We start from the raw sequence: 25883 nt of genomic DNA on the forward strand, positions 1-25883 counted from the left end.
AAATTGAAAAGAGACGGTGCTTGATGAAAAGTACGATGGCCCCTAAGGCTCACCATGCACTTCCAGTTCTTATAAAATTTGTGTACTAGAACTGTCTAGGGTCATGGCCCAGAAGGCTCACAAGACACTGCGCACTTCCGAGATTTTTTGTGACAACACTACGCACTTCTAAAAATATTTTAGAGACGCAAAAGTCCCCTCGAAAGATAGCCGTTCTGGTAGGCTCGGAAATCCCGCGTTATTTTTCTCGAGTTAAGAAAAACCGAGTTACGAAAAAACCGAGTTATGACGTCATTTTTCGGAAATTTTGATGTCATTTTGTACCTTCTATATGACGTCATTCTCAACGTCGTTTTTTTCCCGTGACTTTAAAATCTCGAGTTATCTCCGATGGTATCTTAACTCATTTATATTTTCGAATCATTTCTCGTTTTTTAACTCGGTTTCGTTTCTTTTAAATTTTCGAGTTATTTTCCTTCCTGTAAATTCTCAGATTCTCGAGTTATTTTGGCGTTCACAGTAGAAGACTCAAAACACACCCACACACTTTCTAGTTTTCATGCACTAGGGTGGTCCAATGGTGGAATATTCTAGCGGCGTGGACGCAAAAAAACAAAGTTGATATTTGTTCACTTTTTAGCTTCCCCGATTTTTGCCACTGGGGGAGGGGGGGATTTTGCTGACTAGCACTTAACTCAGAAATTTTAACCTGTAACTCTTGATATGAACAACTCGGAAATGTTAACACATTTTGCGTAACTCGATTCATTTTAAAGACCGAAAAAAATTTCATCGGGCGGGCCGCTCGCTTGAAAATTTTCCGCCCTGAAAAAAAGTCAGAAGTGCGCAGTGTCAATTGAGCCTTCTGGGTCATTGACCCTAGGCAGTTCTAGTTCACAAATTTTATAAGAACTGGAAGCGCGTAAAAACTAGAAGTGCGTGTTTTGACCCTTCTGGGCCATCGTAGAAAAGAAATGAAGAAAGCAGCTGAACTGTGGAATGAGAAAGAAAGAAGATGGAATTTTTATTGTTTCATCAACAGGACAGCAGCCTCAACGGAGTTGTTGCCTCGTTAAAAAAAGATGTTCAAAGCTGAAAAATGAACTGTATTATGATGGTGGGAGAACCATTCCTTGGATGATTGGATCTTGATTCTTGGTAGTAGAGAGCACAACATGAATTTGGACTTTAAGTATGTTTTGAAATGGGAAAAATGATAATATATTTTGGATATGGCTAACCTGGAAAAATTAATTGGTAAGCCCAGGAAAAACAGCGGATTGATCTAGAAAAATACTTGCAGTACACATTTTTTATAAGCAACCGGGTTGCTAAGGGCTCAGGCCTCAAAATGGCCCAAAAAAATTAAGCAATTTGCTTAGCAATCCTGACGCCTCAAATCCAAACTAGCAACTTTTTTTCCTCAGCAATAAAAAAAACTCGGGCACAATTTTAGAAGAGAGCCTTGCAAACATTCGAAAGATGCCTTTACTGTCCATTTAAATTGAAAAATTGTCGAAAAATTCAAAATTGTGCTTTTGAACTATTTTAAGTTTGAAATTCTTTGGCCCTCCTGGATTTCGAAAAATCCTTAGCGAAAAATGGAATTGCTTTTTAAAAAATTTGTAGACTAGGAGCTATTGACGCAAACGCCATTTTGACCAAAATTTCAAAATAACAAAAAAACTTTTTAGAGTTGAAAACGAAGTAGCCAAGCAAGCTCGACGCTCGCTTGCTTCTTACTTCGCGCTCGATGGCAATTTCAAGACATCGAGTAAGAAGCATTAGCGAGCGTCGAGCTTGCTTGGCTAAAAAACGAAGCGAAGAACCAACAGAAATGCCTACAATGACTTATATTGAAAAAAAAAATCATCACCCCATTCATTGATCATTGATTAATTTCCAAAACATCTGAAATCTTCCAGACGACTTTAGAGTCTGGCTGGGCAGAATAAAAATCAGAATGGCCACTTATCTGCGTCATCCAGTCTATCAAAAAGCTCTAAGTGACCTCCAGGCTAATGATCCCGTTGTTCGACGGCGACTTCTATGTCCGGCCAAGACCTCTATGTTCGACGACGACCTCTATGTCCGGCCAAGACCTCTATGTCCGGCCAAGACCTCTATGTCCGGCCAAGACCTCTATGTTCGACGACGACCTCTATGTCCGGCCAAGACCTCTATGTTCGACGATGACCTCTATGTCCGGCAAAGACCTCTATGTTTGACGACGACCTCTATGTCCGGCCAAGACCTCTATGTTCGACGATGACCTCTATGTCCGGCCAAGACCTCTATGTTTGACGACGACCTCTATGTTCGACGACGGCTTATCATTTCGGATTATTGAACCCGATCCCCCCTGATATGTAGTTANTCGGGAATTCCGGGCCTGGTGAACACGACCATGGACATGTAAAAGACTCACAATGGTTATTTCTTTTGTTCTAACATGGAATTATTATAGACACTGGAAAAACAACGGATGATTTTTGCCAATTTCTCATGTACAAGCAATGTCCGCAGTAATGGCGGTATTATCAACCCTCTAACCACCATTAAGATTTTTCGTAGCATTTAAGGGCATTTCATCAATACACTTAGGCCAATTCCCAAATGAGACTTTAAGTTTTCCTCCGAGATTCAAATCATCTAGTTAATTACTAATTTACGTCGTTATGACGTTTTAAAAATTTCGAGAAGGATCAAAACCATGCCTATACAGGGTTCCCTCTTAAAGTATCGAGTTTGAACATGCGGGAGTAGAAAGTTTGGTGTGTTATCGCTAAAATAAGAGAACGTCTCCATCCCACGGCTTATTACAAAAGTAGTTACAACGTATAAATTAATCTAAGAAAAGAAAAAAGAGGAGAGCTAAAATACAATTGTAACACGCACAAAACTTCTACTCATAGTTGTTGTTCGACTCGATACTTAATTAGGGACACCCTGTATAAGAAATTGAATATTGACACCAGAAATTTCAACCTCAAAAAATCCACCGTGCCACCACGTGCCACCAAAAGATTTTCATACCACAGTGGAGCTATATGAGACTCACGTCTAATATATGTCATTCTCAACTCTTCTCGGAGAAATATTGGAAAAATATTCCCAATTCAAAATTTCGAGCCATTATAAGCATTTTGTCTGATTTTACTCATCTGATGATGTTTTTCTCACACCAGATTTCATAAATTTATTCGCTTGGTATTCTAGTCCTTCGAGCCGCCATGACAGTTGTCTATGGTGGCCCATGAGAGCCAGCCTGCTATTTCAAGAAAATGAAATGCAATTTTTACTCTAGGGGCTGAGTTAGTTCTCGTATGCACATCGGCGTATAGTCATTTTTTCTTTTGATCATGAAAGTATAGTCCTTGAAGAGTCAGAAAACGTGTGTGGCGTATTTTTTTAACTTTAAACATAGACATATTATATACAATCGATCAAAATTTTTATGTTGATTAAGAAAAATGTAAGAACCATGGTCTGAAAATTTCGTTATCTGGAGATATGAAGCACTTTCGATTTTGATTTTTTGAAATGACTACTTTTGGTTCCAAATTTGCGTGGCTGTAATATTTGATTGGCTAACTTGATTTACTTGAAATTTTCGGAGGGTATTGCCTACCGTTCAAATAATAAAATTCAGGAAACATATTTTTTTGAGCTTAAAACCCTGCATACTATATACCAATCGATCAGAAATTTTATGCTGATTAAGAAAAAGGTCAGAACCATGGTTTGAAAATTTTGCTATCTCGAGCTATGAAGTACTTTCGTTTTCAAAACTTAGAAAACGTAAGTACTTCGTATCTCTTGATAACGAAATGACCATGGTTCTGACCTTTTTCTTAATCAGCATAATATTTCTGATCGATTGGTATATAATATACAGGGTTTTAAGCTCAAAAAATATTTTTCTTAGGCTAGCAGAGCCTAAGAGCCCATGTGACGAAAGAAAATTTTGAACCCGCCATTATGGATTTCGAAATTCATGTAGAAAAAAATAAAATTCTGAATTTCATTATTTGAACAGTAGGCAAGACCCTCCGAAAATTTCAAGTAAATTAAGTAAGCCAATCAAATGTTACAGCCACGCAAATCTGGAACCAAAAGAAGTCATTTCAAAAAATCGAAATCGAAATTTTCAGATCATGATTCTGACCTTTTTCTTAATCAGCATAAAATGTGTGATCGATTGGTATGTCCTATGTCATGTTTAAAAGTTAAAAAAAGATTTTTCAAGCAAGAGGCGCTAAAACCCGGGGGGGGGGTACTATGGAAAGATGGGTTACGGGGATGCTCCGCTGGTCAGGGTACCTTTTTTAACCTCCACACGAGTCCCAGGTAGGGTCGCAAAAATACCAAAATAGAAAAACAGTCCCTCGTAGGGTGCCTATTTTTGGAAAATTTGGGGAAAAAGTAGAAAATTTTGGATTTTCAGTCCCATTCAGGGTCACTTTTTCACAAATTTCGAGTCCCACGTAGGGTCCATTTTTCGAACCTCAGCGGAGCATCCCCGTCGGTCGACAAGGGTAGTATCCCCCCCTCGGGGGCTAAAAAGGGTTGAAAATCTATCATCCTCCATTATGGAAATTTGTGCCTGATCCAAATAACGCCACATACGATTTCTGACTCTTCAAGGACTATAATTCATGATCAAAAGAAAAAATGACTATACGCCGATGCGCATACGAGACCTAACTCAGCCCCTACCTAGAGCCCCTACTTACTTTTTCAAAGTAAAACAAGACGACTTGAAGTCGAAAATTTCGCCTAAAGTTTAAACTGCATGGGAAAAAACAAGAAGTAGAGATGGAAGCTAATCTGAAGTCTACTTTACATCGAGCCTTGATGAAACAATTTTATATGAACAAAGAATATGAAAAAAGATAAGATCAATTTACGAACAATTGTTGTTTAATTCTTAAGAACTAATAACTGAGAGGCATATCACCATCTATGAAGAGTTATTAACTTGATTCTTATAGAGTATATGCTTATAAGAAAAATACCTTATCAGGGAAAACTTCGTCGGGGAAAAGTGACGAAATTTTGGCCAAGTGACGAATATTTTTCCCCGACGAAAATTTACCCTGGCCTTAATGCGTTTACCAACTACCAGCAAGTTACGAATATTTTTCCCCGACGAAGTTTTCCCCGATAAGGTAAATATGTTCATATTGCGCGCCATCCCTTGATTACATTGTAAGAACTATTTACCGAAGGCTATATCACCTTCTATCGAGAGTTATTGATTTGATTCTTATAAAGTATATGCTTATAAGAAAATAGATATTCTCCATATTGGCACCATTCCTTATTTACTTGTAAGAACTATTACGAAGGTATACACCGTTTATCAAGAGTTATTGATTTGATTCTTATAAAGTATATGCTTATAAGAAAATAAAGAAAAAATCCAAACTGTGAAGCTAAAGACACAAAGATATATGATATATATAATATATATATAATATGGATTACGAGCGTGTAATTTGTAAATTGAATTTAGTGAGTTTGCCCACCGTGTCGAGTACTTTCGTTTTCTATTTTTTTTATTACACCGCCGCCGCCGCGAAAGGCTATCGTAATACTTTCGCTAGGCGAAATTAACAAAAAGAATTTTGCATGTAAAAAAGAAAAAAAATTTTCTCTTTCCATTTTCAAAGTGATGATGTCCTTCGTGGGCCAATAGCGCGGCCCATTGAAGACACTAAAAATTTTAGATGCAAAAAATTTAACAAAAATTCTGCTTTCATTTTCAAAGTGGTGTCCTTCATGGGAAACAATAGAAAAACAATACTTCGCTCTCCACTTTTCGATGTTTATCCACAGTCTCTATCATAAATCCATGGTTCTAACCCCCGGGGGGCAGCTGGGCAAAAGGACCGACGGGTATGTGCGGGTCCTAAGGGTACCTTTTCCAATATGTTTAAAATGCACTGTAAGGGTCGGAAAAACTAGAGATGCACTGTAAGGGTAGAAATTTTAGAAAATTCTTGAAAAATCTAGATATTTTGACCAAAAATGCTAGAATTTTGTCCAATTTTTGCACGAAAGGGATCGAAAATTTGGGGGAAAATGCACTCTAAGGGTATGATTTTCACTGATTTTTGCTGCACTGTAAGGGTGCAATTTTAAAAGCCAATTTTTGGCCCGCACATACCGTCAGTCTGCAAACCCAGTGCCCCCCCCCCCCGGGTTCTAACCGTACATGTTGAACTGGTGGTACATAGAAAATGTGACGTAACGATGCCTTTTGTTTTGCGAAAGTGGAGATAATTATGCGTAAAAGTATGAATAAATATTCTTCCATGAATTTGATATTTTTGTGTTTGTAGAGAAATATTTCAGTCAGAAGGCTTTTTGTCGATTTATGGTAAAAATCAGGAAGCAGAAAATTGTCAAAAAACTCATGCGAAATTGAATTTATGAAGCAAAAGTTCTCAATTGTTTTGTTTGGTTTTACCCGTAACTCAATGATTTATATTGCAATTTTATGTTTAATTAAGTGTATTCAGAACATTTAATTTTATGGATTAGAACCTCCCAAACACTTACTTACTTACTTAATTTCCATGTTAACAAAAAAGACTACAAGCCCGCTAGATTGATTGATAAAAAAAGTTGCATTCACAAAATATCACTAATTATGCAAAAAATATAAAGAAAAAAATTACTGACAAAACTAGCCGTATTGTATAAGGGTTGCGAAGCGATCTAGACTCCACCTCAATTCGCAAGCTGCTAACAAAATAAGAGACACTCTAAAAATTACCCTGAGTATCAGAGGTTAAGTTTTCAAAGAAAATAGTAACCTCTGAAGACAAATAATAGAAATTTTATCGCGCATGTGTCAATCTAATCACTGTACAGGGTGTCCCTAATTAAAGTATCGAGTTTGAACATGCGATTGAGTAGAAAGTTTTATGTGCGTGTTCACAAAATTGTATTTTAAGCTCTCCCTCTTTTTTCTTTGTCATTACGATTAATTTATACGTTGTAACTACCTTTTGTAATAAGCCTGTGTAATGGAGAACGTTCTTATATTTTAGCGATAACACACACAAACTTTTCTACTCAATCGCATGTTCAAACTCGATACTTTAATTAGGGACACCCTGTAGAAAAAATCAAAGATGAAGAGCAAATATTACCATATTAATGTCTAGTAGACTGTATCAGTATGCAGTTTACTATTTACGAATTCCCCAGAAACCTCCAAGTGTAGTTGAAATGAGTTTATTTCGAAAGAAATCTTTTACATGATCCCCAAATGTATAACGGTAATAATTATGGAAATGTCACTTTAATTGAATCGAAATAATAGACAGACTTTATGTTATGATTCTCTATCACTGACTCTTTTTACAAAGCATTGATGACTTTTTGTAAGTTGTGTTTTCAACGACGGGAATAAAAATATCGACTATGACGCTCATCCAAGATCTTGGATGGTCGTCATGGTTACTTTTGTCTTCGCTGATTGCACGATGAATAGAATCTCGATTCGTCGGCACAGCGTAAATATATGATTTTGAGCTGTGCTTTTCACGGTATCTAAAAATCCCTCTAAAGCCGCTAAAGAGACAGGGTCGTAAGCCTTACACGCTTTTTTTATAAGAATGGTGTAAATCCATTTCATCATGGATATTCTTAACTTTTTTTGGAAAATTATCCTAAAATATTCTTACAGCATTCTGAGGCTAGGGTCCTAATTCAAACTAGATTTAACATTTAGTACATACGTTTCGAGCATAAAATGACTTTTTTGTGAAGGGAGAGCCTTACTTGGAGTGGTAATTGGCAATTTATAATTGAAAATGCTCTAAAAATGGCATTCTTAGCTTGAGTAGCAAAATTCCATGATGGTGATATTCTTAGCAAACTCTTTATTTTTCGGCCATTTTCATCATGGACATTCTTATAAAGTGTATTCTTATAAAAAAAAGCGTGTAATGCCCCAAACACACCACATAATCCACGGCGGCACAACACCTCACCGCCGCCCGCATCGCTCTTTTCTTTCCTTCTAGTTATCAAGTGTAAATGGTTGCCTTAATAAAATCGAACGATATTCGTCGAAGCAAATTTTTTTTCCGTAGACAGGCGGAAATATCTTTAATGGTCGGAAATATCCTAGCGTAATTGTCGAAAATATCATTTGATGGTCGGAAATATCTTTTGAACTCTAAACATTTGAAAATTTAATGGTCGGAAATATCCGGCGCTTTTAAAAATGCTTCATCAGCAAAAAAATGTAAACAAAGATGGTAGCTAAGGTGGTGTGGTGTGGCCAACTTGTTGTGTGTGTCTAGAAAGGTCTAGAATGGGAGGGTGTCCAGGTAGGGTTAGGACTAGCTTTAGGGTGATTTTGAGAGCAGTGGGGGATAGAGGAGGAAAGGATATAAAAAAGACAAGAAAGAACGAAGAGTCGTGTTTGAATAAAAAGGTCAATACCACTTTCTCTCCCTAAAAAGCTGTCTACGTCTTGTGTAAAATACTGTATACATTCAAATTTCACACATAGACCTTAAATTTACGAAGGAAAAAGCGTGTGAAACTTAAAAGCGATAGGATGAATGAAAATAAAGTTACGTCAAAAAATCTAGGGATACGGTTTTTTTTAATCACCTTTTAATGTCTTGATGATTTCGACAGAAGATTCGAATACAAATTTTCGATTTTTAATCCATTTTAAGTTTTTCAGTAAAGAAACCATGTTTATTTAAAAAGAACATCGTATCATAAGAACACCCCAGTCTGAGCCAAGTGTGTACTGGTAGAGAACAATTTTTAAAACATGCTATTTTTTAACCTCTCTGAAAAAGAATGTAGGTGGCCGCATCTTTTTGATTAGCTTGACTATAAGGCGGTCTCCTTCCATATAATTTTTGTGCATATCATTACTTTTTGGACCTACCCCGGTGGGGTGGAGGTCCTATAAATTAACCCGTGTTCGTTAGTTAGTTAGTTAGTTAGTTAGTTAGTTACCAACTTTTCTCGAGATTGGCTCATTCAATTTTTCTGATTTTTTGCACAAAGGTGCATTACTATAAACCCTCGAATGTGACGGAGCCCGATTTTCGAAAAAAAAATTTTTCCGGCCGGTAGAACCGGAAATATCCCGAAAAAAGCGGTTTTTTGAGATTTTCTCGAGATTTTATCATTAGTTTTTTGCGATTTTTTGCACATAGATGCACATTAGTACTGCCGAAAAGGTGTCGAAAACCGTTTGCCGAAAAAAAATTTTTTCCGGTCTGTAGAACCGGAAATGTGCCGGAAATCGTCGTTTTTTTCACATTTCCGTCACATTTTTTCAACTTATTTAATTGTTTCTTTTACAGAAAAATGTTCTTTATGATGATGCCCAAAACTTAGCATCGTTTGATTTCCAAAAAAATCATCCTTTGAATCCGGAACTCCTTAAAAATCGCCGGAACAGCCGAAAACCGGCGTAAAAAACGGTTTTCCTTCATTTTTTTCAACTTATACTCCACAGATTTTCATGATTTTTCGCACAATGATGTAAAATGGCAATGCCCAAAATGTGACAGAGCCCAATTTTCGAAAAAGAAATTTTTCCGGCCGCTAGAACCGGAAATGTCCCGAAAAAAGCGGTTTTTTGAGATTTTCTCGAGATTTTCTCATTAGTTTTTTGCGATTTTTTGCACATAGATGCACATTAGTACTGCCGAAAAGGTGTCGAAAACCGTTTGTCGAAAAAATTTTTTTTTCCGGTCTGTAGAACCGGAAATGTGCCGGAAATCGTCGTTTTTTTCACATTTCCGTCACATTTTTTCAACTTATTTAATTGTTTCTTTACAGAAAAATATTCTTTATGATGATGCCCAAATCTTAGCATTGTTTGATTTCCAAAAAAATCATCCTTTGAATCCGGAACTCCTTAGAAATCGCCGGAACAGGCGAAAACCGGCGTAAAACGGTTTCCTTCATTTTTTCAACTTATACTCGACAGATTTTCATGATTTTTCGCACAATGATGTAAAATGGCAATGCCCAAAATTATACATTACTTCCATTAAATTCTAATTATTCGTTTTATAAATAGGTAGGTCCATTAAAGTATTACTTGTTGTAGTGTTAAATGGTAAATAAATACATACTTACTAATTGGAGAAAATTGTGTCTGTTATACTACCCCGCCCGAATAAATTCATGATATTTTTATTCTTAGTTAGTAAGGGCGTGTATGCCGTGCATTTGAAAGCAAAAAATATTTGAACTTTCGGAGATGACAAGCTCAATGGATAAAATTTCAGAACGTTTCAATGTATTATTTACGTACCTTGTGCCACTGATTGTGTAATCCCTGTAGCAGCAGAAGCCATATCAAATTCAAATTTGAAAACCAAGAAATCAAACAAAATTAACAAGAAAACGACTCTCTTATTTTTATTTACTAAAACGTTTTATGAGTGTTGACTCGTCAGAACTTTGATAACTTTTTTTTATTTACTGCCTACTATAATTGTATGTCTGTTTACTTTCTCATTTCGCAACCAATGTTTTTGTTCTCGATAAGTTTGTTTTGATAGATGGATCGAATTCTTTAAAAAAAAAGATATCTTTTCTAGAAAAAAGTACTAGTACTATATTATGCATTTGAGGGTGTTCCCATCTTCCTGTGGTGGGGCTTTTTTTGGTGATTCCTGACATTTTCCTGAACCTCTGTACAAAATTTCATCTTTAAACCATTTTTGTCTGGGTAGTTATGCAATTCTAGCTGATTAAGTACCCTGGTTGACTCGAAGTCTCCCTCTGAGAGGGAGCCTTCTTGTAACAATATGACAAAGATGAAACGCAATGTATTGGCTCCAAAGTCTAGGAGCAACTAAAATATAGCCCTTGTTTCTAGACTACACGTTTTTTATAAGATCATCCAAAATTTTCAAAGCATTCAGATATTCTTAACTTTTTTAGTTTTCAACGTAAAAATGTTCTTGATATGTTCTTTTTTTTTCATCTTTCTGTGAGCATTTTTGGCAATTTTCTTTTAAGAAATCGAGTGTTTTAGAGTCCTTAAAATGTTCTTAACTTAGTCTTAGTATTTTTGCCATCGAACCTGTTCGTAATATTGTGCGTCCCCAAAACTAGAACGGTTGGGACAGTATCTCTCTGGAAAAGTGAGCATAGGATTTAGGTAAGCGTGGAATGAAAATACATTTGTCGGTTGAAGGGGCTGAAAGTGTTATTCAACACCGTCTCGCCGACTCTTGCTGCGTTCTCCTACGCAGATCTTATATTTTAACAAACGCTCGCCACCTTCTGACATGATCAGCTAATAGGTAATATGCTGGTCTATTAAAAAGTAAAGGTCAGGTCATTAGCGCGAAAACATAAAAAAAGCTGATACATGTTTTTTTATAAGCATAACACTTATAAGCATATGAAGGCTCAGATTTGCAGAATTCCCACGCATAACTTGACAGCCAAGTTTTGTCATTTTTTATCTGTATTTAAAAAGGTTTGGTAGAGGTCAAGTAAAAAAAGACATTCCACGGCTAGCTACATTCCACTGCTCCCAAAAAATAAAATGAACAAATTTTTACAAAATTTCTGAAATTTCACTAAAAACTTGGCTTGGGGTGAGTCATAAGCATGGTTCATAAGCATATAATAAGCTATGCCTGGATGCTTTACAAACTTAAGCATACAAAAGCCTGACAAAGGGGCCTACACTTGCTTATAAAAAAACGTTTGAAACCAGGTTAGCTACGCATCACAACTTAACTACGTTGCATCATAACTAACACAGTTTAACGTTGTACCTACGGCTAATTTTCAATATTCATTGCCGGGTCTGTTGTCATTCTTTTTTATCATTTGAAATATTTCAAACTGACCACTATGATAGAGTGTTGGTGAGAGAGGGAGATGATGAGAGAAGTGTTGATATTTATGATACACTTTGGTACAGATTAACTGTAACTTTATCTTATATTGTTGACAGACGAATCAAAGAATTTGTTTTTTGTCATTCGTTTCAAAACATCAACATTAAGACTTAAGAGATCATGTGATCCCTTGGTGCAGAAAATACACTTCAAAGCGCTTTCTTATCAGCTCTAAGTTAAAATTCACAATTACGGGGGTCCTAATTGCCGGGGGGTCGGAAATTGTATTTCTGAAAAGGTAAATATAGGTTAAAATCAGACTTTTTCGGGCCAACCTCGTACCCTGTGTTTTTACAGCATGTTGAAGCTTACTGAGCGCTACAGTGATAGCACTAGATAATACCCTGACGCATTGCCAAAAGATTACGTATTCCAAAAACAAAACGTGAGGTTTCATTTGCTCTTCTATTTTGAAGTTATTGAATTAGTTGAACTTTGTAACGTCAGATTTTTAAAACGTATTGTTTTGAGAAGTCCCCCCTCTGTACACTGGGTACCAGAGGCCAAGTTTTCATAAGAGTGTCAATCAGGCGAAAATAAAAAAATGTAGTGTTTCCGGAAACCGGCCGGGTGAAAAAAAAAATTTTCTGACCCAGCTGCAGACTATGGGTTCATCTTTATGGTTCATCATAAAGAAAATCAAGTTGGCCGCTTGCAAGCTATCAAACGTCGTTTGGCTAGATATTTCCACTTATAAATCAAGTTTTGTTCGTTAGTAGTTGATACATTAGCTTACTTCATAATGTTTGTACATAAAAGTTATCTTTAAAGTTCTATTTCAATGATCTTAAGTTATCAAAAATAGGAGGAAAAAAAAAATTTTCCCGGCCCGCCGCATGAGAGCTTTTTTCCTTCAACCGCATTCCGGAAAGACTACATTTTGTTATTTTCGCCTCAAATTTTATTTTTAAAACCCAGAACACAGAGATCGAATCAAAACATTGTCAAAAAGAATTTCGAGTGACAAAAATAAAGTGAGAGGGGTGTGATGATCAAACTGATTAAAGTTTTCTTGTTATATATCTATCTTGGCTGATCTGAATATGGGATCTATCTCTATCAAAGGAAAAATAGCTGATATAATTCGGTTTTTTTTTCTCGAGTGCAGTTCTGCTGCGTTGTTAGACCAAGGATTTATTATACACTGGATATACAAGTATCTGATTTTTGCTGATTTCTCATGTTCTAGCTATGTCCGCAGTAATGATATTATTGTTCACTCTCCTTCCCTGGTTAAATGATTTTTCGAAAAATTTTAATTGCATTTTTTATTGAAAATCATGCATCCCATTCCCAAAGGAGACTTAAAGTTTTCCTGTGAGACTCAGATTCTTCTATTTAATTACCAAATGTCGTTATGACGTTTCAAGTTGTGAGAAAGATGCAAAAGATGTGTTGTGTATAAGAAATTGAATGTTGACACCGGAAATTTTCAAACTTCAACTACAAAAAGACCACTTTGCCACCACGTGTCCCCAAAAGATTTTCATACCACATTGACACCAAAGACACTCAAGTCTAATGTTTGTTACTTTTAGCTCTTGTGGTAACAGTTTTGGAAAGATATTCCCAATTGAAAATTTCGTGTTACTATAAGCATTTTGTTTGATTTTTCTTGTCTGATATAGTTTTCCTCACATTAGATTAGCCTGGGAATCCAAGCGTTAAACTTTTTTCACAGTCTAGTTTATGATATCTTTGCTGCTTGTTTAATGCTTGGCGCAGGTAACTCGCCTGCAGGGAGATTTTTCCCTGCAATGCAGGTTCGGCCTGATTGGCCAGCTTTCGGCGTATTACTTAGCAGTACTTTCGCGCGTATTTTGATAATTTCGATGCGTGCGCATAATTTATGGAAAAAGCTGACTCTGCAGAAAAAAGGAAAACAAATGAAAATGAAAACATAGATTCATTTCAAAACAAAATGGCTGTTGGCTGGAAGTCTAAATACATGTGGCTGATGTTTTGATGTGATTTTTAGTAGTTTTGAAAGTCTTTAGAGCTTGTAAAAGAGTTTTTATGGTAAACTGATTATGTGTGTTTGCCTGGGTTTCCAAAGTTCAGAAAGTCTGTCAACAAGGGTTCGCACACAGACTGTTTATGCCATTCTGTGTCAGACTAAACTACCTGCACCAAGCTCTATAATTTTAGAACTTTGTGAGGTGAGGTATTTTTTGTTTTTTCTAAGATTATGAGTTTGGATTCCCAGGCTAACATTAGATTTGACAAATGTATCTGGCTTGGTATTCTAGCCTTACTTTCAAAGTTTTTTCTCTGCAAAGGTACGAAAAGAAAACGCTAGAGAACTTCTTTAAAATGAGGTTAATAAACATTTTTAAAAATCAGATACATTTGCGCCGCCATGACAGTTGTCCTTTGCGGACATAGCTAGAACATCAATTGTTTTCTGAAACAAAGGAAATACAATGGTCGCTCTCCATCGTTTTATGATTCATTTATCCAGTGTCTCTTATAATTCCTTGGTTAGACATAAATAATTGGATTGATATTTTGTTGTATTTTGGAGAATAAATGAAGGCAAAGACTTTGAGAAAGTCTTTGACGAGGGTGGATACTTCCAATGACGCCCATAGCCCTGAAGCAAATGTTTCACTCGATCCAATTACTCAAATTTTTGTTTGACGTGAAGGAGTTGGTGAAGGAAAATTTTAGATTGGATTTCAAACTATCAAATTCCCGCTATAGTCTGCAATAAAAAATTGACAATATTTCATTCCGTTGACAGTGATCCATTTTTGGCTTGTGCCCCTTCCTGTTGAGGATATCGGATATTCAGGGAGAAAAATCAATATCCTCAACAGTGGGGGTAAAACTCCAATTTTTTTACACATGATTGCGGAGATAGATTTATACTTTCACAAATCGCGCCATCTCATCCATTTTAAATGTTTGCTTTTGAAATTCAAATCATTACAGTCTTCGTCACAACTCGAACAAACACGGGGAACACAAATTTTTTCAAATTAAGGAAATTTCGAGTTATAGAGTAATATTTCTAAGTCATTGTTAGCTCAAGTTACCATACAACTTGCTCGAGTTATAGAGGTTCGACTCTGTATTACACAAATCTCGTTATCCCTTGACTGTCTTCGTCAGATTTTCAATCTCCTTATCAGCAAACTCTCTCTATTTCGAACCTCCATAATTCGAATCTTTGTATAATTCGAACTACAGTGGAGTCTTCATAACTCAATCAAACCCCCTATAAATCGAATGTCTCCCTTAACGCAAAAAGGTTTTCTGGTCCCTTCAGTTAACGATGGCTTATAAACCTTACACGTTTTTTTTTTTATAAGAACAAACTATATAAGAACATAAGGCTTCGAGGCCCAAAAATTTAAGAACATTCTAAGAACATACTAAGGCTTTGGAGACTTAAAAACATGCAATTTCTTAAGAAATTACATCAAAATGCCCAAAAAATGCTGAAAATAAGAACATTTTAAGAACATTTTCAGGCTTCCAATCCAAAAAACTAAGAACATCCGAAGGCTTCGAAAATTTTTGACGTTCTTATAAAAAAAAAAACGTGTACTCAATAACTCGAAATATCATCCATAATTCGAACAAATCTGTTTCCCCCGTGCGTGGTCGAGCTATGGAGACTCTGTCATATAACTCTCTACATTTCAAATCTCTCTGTATTTGGAAAAAAACTTTTGTTCATTGAAGATAATGAATCGTAACTTTGGCTGTTTCTGTTCGGAGGTCAAATTATTGGTAATAGCTCCTGAAATAATAGAGCTTTTGCCATGAAATTTTCTGTAAATTCCTAACTTTTATTTAGCTTCAAAATGAAAAAAAGATTTACACCTAAAAATTTTCAAACCTTGAGCATGATGACATTTCTGACAGTAAAGTGTCACAAAAATTGACACTTTTCCAATACAAATCTATTTTTGATGTCAAATATATCGTTTAAACCGTAATTTATTGAATATTTAGGTCAGTGTTTTTTACACTTTTGGCAAAAACGTGAAAACTAATTTTCGTCAAAAACGGTTTTTTTCAGTCTAAAATCACGATTCTTGAGTATTTTGGGATGAAAACTTCCAATAAGTTGTGAATTATAATTTCAAATCTGTTGAAATTTTTTCCTCGAGCAATACTTGATGAGATATTCCAAAAAATTTGATTTTGTGTTTTTCTCATTTGAAATTGTTATATACAAATTTCAAAGTTCTAAATACGATTTCCTTACACCTTCATCCCTGAATTTCGAAAAACACAAGCGAAGAGCACTTTTTTATTGTTTATTCCGTCACAAAAGTCAGTTAAAGCTAAACATAAATTTTTAAGGTTTTATCAAATAATTTTGAGTCCCATAACATCTAAACTTGGTGGAAAGTCTGCTGAGTCGTACAAGATTACCCTAGAAAGTTTTTAGAATGATATTCCAACCCTTACAGAGTCAATAAGTATTTGAAATTCCATTTAACTTGGACTATATGGAAGCAAAATTATTCAACCATATTGATTATCGAACAAAGAAAGAATTTTTAGCATGAACTCATAATACATATCAAGATAAATTTAACGAATTTGAACAATGAATACTAATGAAATAATCTAAAGGAGCTGAGAAAGATTAATATTCCAACAAGAAATATCAGAAAAACCTAACCATAGTAACCTCTTTGAGCTTCTTCGGACTATTCCCAGTTTGAAAAGCTTAGAAACATAATAAGTATCAAGAACTCGATTAATTGTAGAAGTAAGATATTTCTAGAGTTCAGAAGGATAAATATTCCGTTTTAAAGGGTTACCTAGTTCTAATAATGCAAAGAAGTCGAAGTCTACCAGTCACCCAAGCAATGTAACATTTCGAATTCCAACAAAAGTATATATATTTTCTGGCATTTTTCAAAAGTTTCATGGAATAAATGATCTTTGCACGCTCTAAACTACAATACTTTCGATGAAAAGTTTCTTTGTCATAATATGAAACAAGTCTGTAAAAAGGAGCACTTTTGAACGAGAAGCTCAGATTATGGATTATAACTTGACATGAACGTAAAGATGCTTCTGGGTAACTTATTTCGTATTTTTTTAACACAAGAACTAATTAGGAATATATCAATCTTAGAAGGCTCTCTATCACAAGTAACGCTTAATCAAGTGGTTATCTAACCTTCTCTTCGAAAGGATTTGATGAAAACATTCGAATGTAGCAAGTCATTTAGGATGAATCATTCCATCCGTGGCATGCATGATCTTTTGTAAATTTGGAATATGTCATTCTGGAGAGCTCCAAATGAATTTATATCTTACCCTACGGATAAAGCAGGCTTTTTTTACTATCAGGTGGTGTAAAATTATTCTTTACAAAAAGATACTTCTGAAATGAGCGCTTTTCTACCAAACTAATAAAAAAAGAGTACCATGATAAGGGGTTATGCAAAAAGTGAAATATGGAATCCCTGCATGCTCCATTTCCAAAAAAATTTTAACTTTTCAATTCTAGGGATGCTTAAGATTGAACAAATGCTTGCTTGAACATGATTTCTCAAATACTACCCAATAAAATTTTGAATGAAGTTAATGATTTATCCAACGAAAAAGTGGAATAACTCCTCCAGAATTGCTCTAAATGGAATAATTCTTCCTTTTACGGATTGCGAACGCTTAAAGGCTTCTGCCTGCCAAATTTTAGCCCAAAAGCTTAAAAACTCAATGAGCTATTGCCGATGGAATATTTCTTCCATTTCCCAATGGAATAAATTTATGATTAATTGCTCCAAACTTTGAAAGATCGTTACTTTTAGTACAATAACGCTATATTGTTCATTTAAAAAGGAATGGAATCTTTAATCTTTTCTCTCTCAAATAGAACCACTAAATTTGATAATGAACGAAAACTTGCTCTCTAAAATTTGGTTTTAAAAAAGTGCCCAAATTTTCACGTTTTTGCCAAAAGTGTAAAAAACACTGACTTAGGATAAAATAAGCATTTTAAACTCAGTCAACTTTTTTCTAAAGCCTTTGTTAGAATACAATCGGTTTTTTGCATGATGAATTGCGTCAATTTTTGTCAAAAGTTACCTTATGTGACAAGGATCTTGTGTGCCAAATTTCATCCAAAAAGACCCACTAGATCAATTAAGGGGTGGTACAGGAAAAGCCCCCCCCCCTAGTTCTGAACCGCCCCTAAAAGCCTAGGTTGAATAGGGTTAAGGGGTAAATCGCTAAAGTTGCATTTTTTCACCAAGGAATAAAGATTTTCTTAGTAGCTTTTACAAAGTACCATACCCAGGGAAGAAATTCATAGGTATGCCTAGACTCACGAGAAAAAAGTTTCAGCCCTTACTGTTTTCTCTATCAGGATATATAGGGGAGGGGGTACCTTTTTTGTTGTAGATTTTAAGGGGTATCCACTGATATATATCTTTATCATCCTAAGGCTTTTTATGAGCAAGCTAAACCAGAGTCCTTCGAGCCACCCCTTTCTCACAGACCTTATGGGACCCCTTCCCACTTGAAAAAAATTGTTCAAAATATTGTCCCCGTTGAAAAATTATCCTCCAATTTTTGTCCCATTGAAGATAATCAAATAAAGCAATCCTCAATGCAAAATACTATGGTATTTTTCCCATCCCCACCGAATTTTCTGACTTGAAAACAAAAGAATTGAAATCCCCAGTCATAAAAAATATGGTAATATCAATCCCCATTGAGTTTCAGTCCGTTATTTTTATTCCCACTGGCTGAAAAAATCCTACCAGGTCTGTGAGAAGGGGGTGTTTCCAGCAGCAATGACAGTTGTCCTTTGCAAACAAAGCTAAAAAATAACATAACGTCATAAGAAAGGGGAAATTGGGAAGAAATATTTAATTTTGTTTTTCATTAACTTTCAATTAATCATTTACGTACCTTGTGCCCCTGATTGTGTAATCCCTGTAGCAGCAGAAGCCATGTCAATTTCAAATTTGAAGTCGAAATTGAAAAACAACAATCAAACAAAATTAGCAAGAAAACGACTCTCTTATTTTTATCTACTAAACGTTTAGATGAGTGTTGACTCATCAGAACTTTGATGATTTTTTTTTACTTACTGCTTACTAATTAGTTTTGGTTTTAAAAAAACGTTTTTCATTAACCAATAACCTGTTCAATACCTGATTTTATAAACCAAATTAAAAAAAAGTCAATCCTTTCCTTTGACAGGTAATTATCTCATCTCATACACGTTTTTTATAAGAACAAACTATAAAAGAACATAAGCCTTCGATGGCCAAAATGTTAAGAACAAGTTGAGAACATTTTAAGCTTAAAACACCCAATTTCTTAGGAAAATGGACAAAAGATAATAAAAAATGGCAAAAATAAGAACATTTTAAGAACACTTTTAGACTTAAAACTCAAAAGTTAAGAACATCTGAAAACGAGGGGCAAATCACTAAAATAAATCTCGTATGTGCAATTTTATAAATCAAAAATAAATGAAAAATAAATCGAAAAGATAGTACGAAAATGCTACAAGAAGATTTATGCTTTTTGAGTGTAAAATTTTGTCTTTCGCAAAATGGGGTCGTCTACATAGTACGTACGCAGTAACCACCCCGGTCATCTCAAAAGCGCATGAAACTTTTTGGATGTTCTTATAAAACAACGTGTATTTGTTTGAAAAATTTATAGATAAAGACAATTTACGGTAACTTACTAGTATGAATATATTCAGCTTCAATACATGTTTTTTTCTATAAGCATAACATTTATAAGCATATACAGGCTCAGTTTAAACAATAAAATGCTAAGCATAATGCGAGCCTGATATAGGGGCAGACACTAGCTTATAAAAAAAACATGTATTGTGAAAACAGAACAAAAATCTACTTGCTCTTATGATAGAGAAAGATAGTTATAGTACACGTTTTTTTTATAAGGAACCTTAACTTTGCTCTGAGACTGGAGTTTTTACAGAGAATTTCAGCCTCAAAGTTACTTATCGAGCTCCTTATTTACATAGCTGCTAAGTTTGGATAACCATCTCTTACTGTTCCTTAAAACTTGTTTTCTTATTCTCAGCCTGAGCAGTTCCTTAACAATTCCTTATTTTTTGGACCATTTTCAGCCTCGAGTTCCTTATAAACGCGTTCCTTATAAAAGAAAAACGTGTAAAATGCTTTATACATGATTGTGGAGATAAATTTATACTTTCACAAATCGCGGTATTATATCCATTTTAAATGTTTGCTTTTAAAATTCAAATCATTACAGTCTTAATAACTCAAACCCTCTATAAAGCGAATGTCTCCCAACGCGAAAAAGTTTTCTGGTCCCTTCAGTTAACGATGCCTTGTAAACCTTGCTCCATAACTCAAAATATCATTCATAATTCGAACAAATTTGTTTTCTCCGTGCGTGGTCGAGCTATGGAGACTCTGCCATATAATTAGTCCTCTCATCTAGCTAGCCGTATGAAAAACTCTCTACGCCTCAATTTTTTTCCTGTATTTGGAAGAAAACGTTTGTTCATTGAAGATGGAATACACTCTTCTCGAGATGCATAAATTTATTATTGTTGTCCTCGTTTTCAAACAGATTTCATTGCTATGAAATTATACATTTAAACCAATTTAAATTCCCAAAAGGCAAACAAATTAACTCTAAAACAAGAGTACTTGAAATTCAAAATGTCTCATGAGGTGTAAACAACACAATTATCATTGTGAATATGTAATTTTATAGCAATGAAATCTGTTTGAAAACGAGGACAACAATAAATTTATTCATATCGAGAAGAGTGTATTCGAAAGATTCAACGTATTTGGTCATATAGTTTGTGGCTTGAAAAGTGGAGTGCGTTATAACTGTCCCAGCTGGCACAAAACGTTATTTCAACGGTAATCGAATGTTCATAACGTCCATGTAACGTTGAAACAACGTTGTGTGCGAGCTGGAAGCAGGAAAACATCATCGATTCAATTCAGTTTTCTCCGTTTTTGTTTTCAAGTAGTGTTACTTTGTGATGCTTCCAATACAATCATCGGATTATTTCGCGATTGTACAAACTGGGCGAATCGGACTTCCCTGACTTCACGGGGTCCAGAATTATCTGTCGCTTGATTTATACTTGACGTTGGTAACACGCGTTGATGACGGCATAAATAACGGCGTAATAGACGGCGTAATTCCTTACGGAACCGTTTACCCGGTAAACAAAACAAGACGAAGTTTAAGGCCGAGTTAATCGGTAGCGTCAGATTCCCAATTTCTCGTCCGAAAAAGATATTGTTCCAATTATGGTTATCAACAAAGTAAAACATGGTGATACAACGTGCAACACATTGGACAGCCAATAAAAACAGAGATAGGGCTGAGACAAGAATTAATGTGTAGGTCAACTGCTTGTGGTCAGCGTTTGGTTCATCTTTAGTGGTGATGTTGCGCATGTTACGAAGACGGTTTGATGATTTGAAAATAAGGAGAATATTTGAAATGAACATTGTCATCCAAGGTACCATTATAACTCCTGTCAAGAAAATGGGGAAAGAAAATACTGTAAGTTTGTCTAACTTCGACATCCCTCATCTAATTCCGACACACTTTACTAGAGATAAGGATTATTAAATGATCGGAGTCGCTGATCGCTAATAAACGGTCAAAGGGAAAACATTCTTTCAATCAGTGATTCCGACCTTCCTTTTCATCCTCTCTCTAAGAAGGATATCGGAATAACATGAGAGATGTCGACCTTAGACAAACTTACGATATGGATGTTACTTGAGACAAGATACTCGAGAACACGGAGGCTCCTCAGTCAATCTCCCCACTTCCGTCGGGTCTGAAGTAGAAGCTGTCATCTTGTACATTAAAGGAACTTGGCGAGAACTAATTTTGGCGAGCAGCAAAAATCTTGAAAATTAACTAATTTTGGTGAATGACAGGCCAAGTCTATTCTATTTTTGAAATTTAATTTATTTTTTAATTCATCAAAATTAGTTTTCACCAAAATAATGCAGGCAAAATTTTGAGTCTTTAAACTTTATTTTCAGGTTCGTCATAGCTCTTTCTACAGCATATAATAAAACTTGACAAAACCGATTTTTTTCGATAAGTTTTACCATACCTATGCAATGAGTGACGAAAACGGCGTCTCTGAAAGCACGACGATTTAAATATCGTAATTCAGTCAATTCCCATGTGTTTTGCTTGTTCAAAGTTGGGCGGTATTCGAAGAAAGATGGAATATTTAGAACAAATGCCACGCCCGTGAATATTGTAATCATTAGATAGACCTAGAAATTTGATAATAGAAATGTTCAAATTATAAGTTCAAATTTTGATTTGATACTTGGATTGATTTTTGTTCGGACCCCTGCTTGTCTTTCAAGGATTCAAAAGATTTGGGATGAGCTGGAGTTTTTACAAGATACTTCACTAATTAGTCATTTGAAGTGATAGAGATGACGCGTTCTTTAGAAAAAGTAACCTTGACGGCCGACAGGGAAGTGCCGCTGTAGTTTGAAAAGTTCAGATAAAAATTTTCGGAAAATTAGGACCCTGTCAGAACGAAAAATTTAAAATTTTCTTTTTTTCACAATGAAAAGTAGCAAAAATCACTGAAAAATCACTGAAAGTAGACGTAAATTGAAAGCTTTTCTAATTTCCACCCTGAAAATTGTATAATATAACCAGAAGTTGACCCTAGTCAGATTCACATCTTGAAAATTAGTATATTTGGAACCCTGTCAGATATTTTCAGAGCCTAAAAAAGTGACCCTGACCAGTGGCGCGGTCCTGTACCCGACTTTGCCTAAGTGCTCTTCCCCCGCGGGGTAATGTTCATAACGTCAGTTTAATGTTATTTAAGATGGGTAAGATGAACATTGAAACGACAGTTGGTTGTTTTCTGTCTTCCCAGTTTGCAAAGGACGTTATTTTAGCGGCCATATAGCTTTTTTTCTAAGAATAAATGCACCGTAGCCGGATGCTCTACTACTGCACTACTGTGGCTTATACTAGGATCTGCTAAGAATAAGCGTACCTTGTGTTGGTTAATGTCATATCTACTGAAAGGTCGATACACCAACCGAACTCTATCCAAACTCATTGCCATCACCATATAAATACTCAAGAAGATAAGGAAAAAATGAATCGGATGCCCAATATATGAGAAAAAGAAGGCGTACGAACGGCTTTTGAACACGGAATGTTCTGCATACGGAAGCACCATTACAAATAAGGTTGTGATTAAGACAGCCATATCGATAGCGGAAAGTAGCATGAAATATGTCGTGGTACTAACATTCCGCGCACGAAATCTGAAAAAAAATATTTATATAAGAGTAGTCTTCACTTGAACTACTCGGCAAGTTAAAAGTTTGATTAGAAAATTAATCGCACGATGGGTTATTTTTTTTCTTTTAGCACGCCTTCAAAAAGAGCAATTCAATGTTAGTCTAATAGTCTACTATAGGCTTTATTGTTAAAACTAGTGACAAAAGCCTGCAGTCCTTTTTGGTGGTGCTTAAAACTTTAAAAAATATGACTCATACATGTGCCCTGCCATTTTGAGTGGCGGGGGGGGGTGCAATAATTTTTGGAAAAGATGTCGGCCACCATGGTTGGGCGACGAAAGAAACTTTTCACTTTTTACACCTTCAAAACACCTTAAAACGTTATCTGATTGGGGAGAATAATAGTTTTTATGGCTTAAAATAGTAACTTTTATTTAAAAAAAAAGTATGGCATGGTCTGCCATATTCTTACCTGTTCCTAAGCTTTCTCCATACGATGAGTGAAATGATGTTACCAAGGATACCAAAGATACAAATGATACTACATATTGGAACATAAAATGCCCATAGGATATCTTGCTTGCCCGGCGATAATGGTCTCTTCTGGATGTTCTCGTGTTCTATCATTGTTTGTGTGAGGTGTGTGTTCTTTATCTTTCTTACTCGGATCTTTCACTTTGCCACCAACAAACCTCCTGATTTTATGTAGTCGGACAAAATTTACATAATTATTTTTTTCTATCATTTACCTGTGATGGAAAAGTATTTAAAATATAATTTGTTTATCGTGGACCCATACCAATATAAGCATTTTGATTGGCGGTTGAGAACATCAAAATATTTGCGATATTTCATATTTCTCTAGTATGAAAATATGACCGCGTTGACATTTGGGGGACTGGAGAATGTAATGCAGTATGCAGCTTTTTACGATTCTATCAGCTCTTTAAGAAGCGATGGCCTAGTGGCTTAAAGTGTCAGCATCCCAAATTAGGGGTATTCGAGTCGACTTTCCGCCCTTTTCTGTATTCCCAGCTGGCCGTAGACCCCTGAGAAAACATACGATAGATCATGTTTTAAAAATCTAAAGTCTGTTCACGATAAGTGTGCACTCTTTTTTTCTTTTCGCTATAACTTTTGAAGAAATTCTTCGTTCTTTATAAATTTGGTATCGTTGGAGAGATATTTGTGAGTGGAACAATTTGAACTAAAAAAGTCTTTAAAAAAATTCTAAAAACGAAGATGAAAATGAAGAAGAAAAAAATGAAGATCTTGTAGAGAAGTGCTATCACTTTCATTTTCACTGGAGAGATTTTTTGATCTTAGGAGGTCATCACTGTGAAGAAATTTTACTAAAAATATTTATTCAATATAAAGTTATGATACAAAGTTATTAAGTGATTGACCCCAAAAAACAGCAGAAAACAGCAGAAAACAGCGTTTTTAGACGTCAATCAGCTTATAACTTTGTTTGATATATTTTGACTGAATGATTATTTTTGAGAAATTTTTTCACAGTGATGACGTTCGATAATGAAGGAGTCACTTCAGTGAAAATGATAGTTATAGCAACTTTCCATAAGATCTTCATTTTTTTCTTCTTCATTTTCATCTTCATTTTTAGAATTTTTTTATAGATTTTTTTATTCCAAATTGTTCCACTCACTAATATCTTTCCAACGATACCAAATTTATAAAGATTGAGGAATTCCTTCAAAAGTTATATTGATTATTAGTCGACTTCCCGCCCTTTTTGACGAGTCTACATCTATCTTTCTTTGTTGTTGTTTTTTGTATCAGAGTTCTCCTACAGCAATAAGAATAGTGTATGCGTTTTATAATTTCTTTGAATGATTGGGTTTAGCTGAGATTAGTGTTTCTAAAGATGAGCAGTCCCCAAGCACACAACGTTTTTTCAACGTTTATCTAAAGTGCACAACGTCCATATAAAGTGTTTGAACGTTTGCACTTGAGTACCTAATAAGCGTCACGCCGCTATTTTTTTCGAAAATCTTACACCCAAAATATTTTTATGCCACCCCCACGCTTAATTTTTGGGAAAATGTTTTTGAAAGTTCCTTATTTTGCCCAATTCTACTGTTACAGCCTCCTTAAATATTCCGCCCAGGAACATTTTTATTCCACCCCCCCCACCCCCGCCAAGAATTTTAAGAATTTTTTTCCACCCACCTCGCTTATTCCAAACCCCCGGTTATTGGATACCCGAGAGTATCTAATGTTCACAACGTCCATAAAACGTTAGATGAACGTTGTGCATAAGCTGTGTTTGGTCAAAGTATCAGTTTGGTTAAGATCTACTTATACATGCTTTTTTATGAGAACAATTTTATAAGAATACGAGCCTGATAGTTGCCAAAATCTAAGAACAAATTAAGGGCTCTGACCATAGTGAATTTTTCATAATTGCCGTGTTTGAAATATGTTTTCTGACTGATGTAACCAGCAACACTAATACAATAATGACCGGTTAGTGAGGGCTGTACTGAGAAATATTGCCCGAGGTCAAGTAACGACCGAGCTTGCGAGGTTGTTGCGTTGACCGAGGGCAATATTTTCAGTACAGCCCGAAAGAAACCGGTCATTATTGTATTTGTTAACCGTTTCCTTCAGCTTCGATTGATTTTGAGCGCTTTATCCAGGAAAAATAGCGAAATAAAGCAGAAGAAACAAGCGAAAAGAA

General features: G+C 35.4%; 1 protein-coding gene and 1 long non-coding RNA gene across 2 annotated transcripts in view; one reads left to right on the forward strand and one right to left on the reverse strand.

Moving 5' to 3' along the window:
• Window positions 1–4950: 4950 nt before the first annotated feature.
• Window positions 4951–25883, forward strand: part of LOC136813403 (uncharacterized) — a 96156-nt gene continuing 75223 nt past the window's right edge. The window contains exon 1 of the long non-coding RNA XR_010847467.1: window positions 4951–5171. This is a non-coding gene — a long non-coding RNA (uncharacterized lncRNA). The remainder of the gene's footprint in view (window positions 5172–25883) is intronic.
• LOC136813352 (FMRFamide receptor-like) lies at window positions 20690–23933 on the reverse strand. Its single transcript, XM_067069863.1, has 4 exons — window positions 23655–23933; window positions 22930–23206; window positions 22012–22180; window positions 20690–21414 (listed from the first exon to the last, which is right to left on the reverse strand). The coding sequence occupies exons 1-4, from the start codon at window positions 23807–23809 to the stop codon at window positions 20891–20893; spliced, it is 1125 nt and encodes a 374-aa protein (XP_066925964.1). The 5' UTR covers window positions 23810–23933; the 3' UTR covers window positions 20690–20890.

This window comes from Clytia hemisphaerica, unplaced genomic scaffold, assembly GCF_902728285.1.
Source record: "Clytia hemisphaerica strain Z4C2 unplaced genomic scaffold, Clytia hemisphaerica genome assembly, whole genome shotgun sequence".
Classification (NCBI taxonomy): Eukaryota; Metazoa; Cnidaria; class Hydrozoa; order Leptothecata; family Clytiidae; genus Clytia; species Clytia hemisphaerica.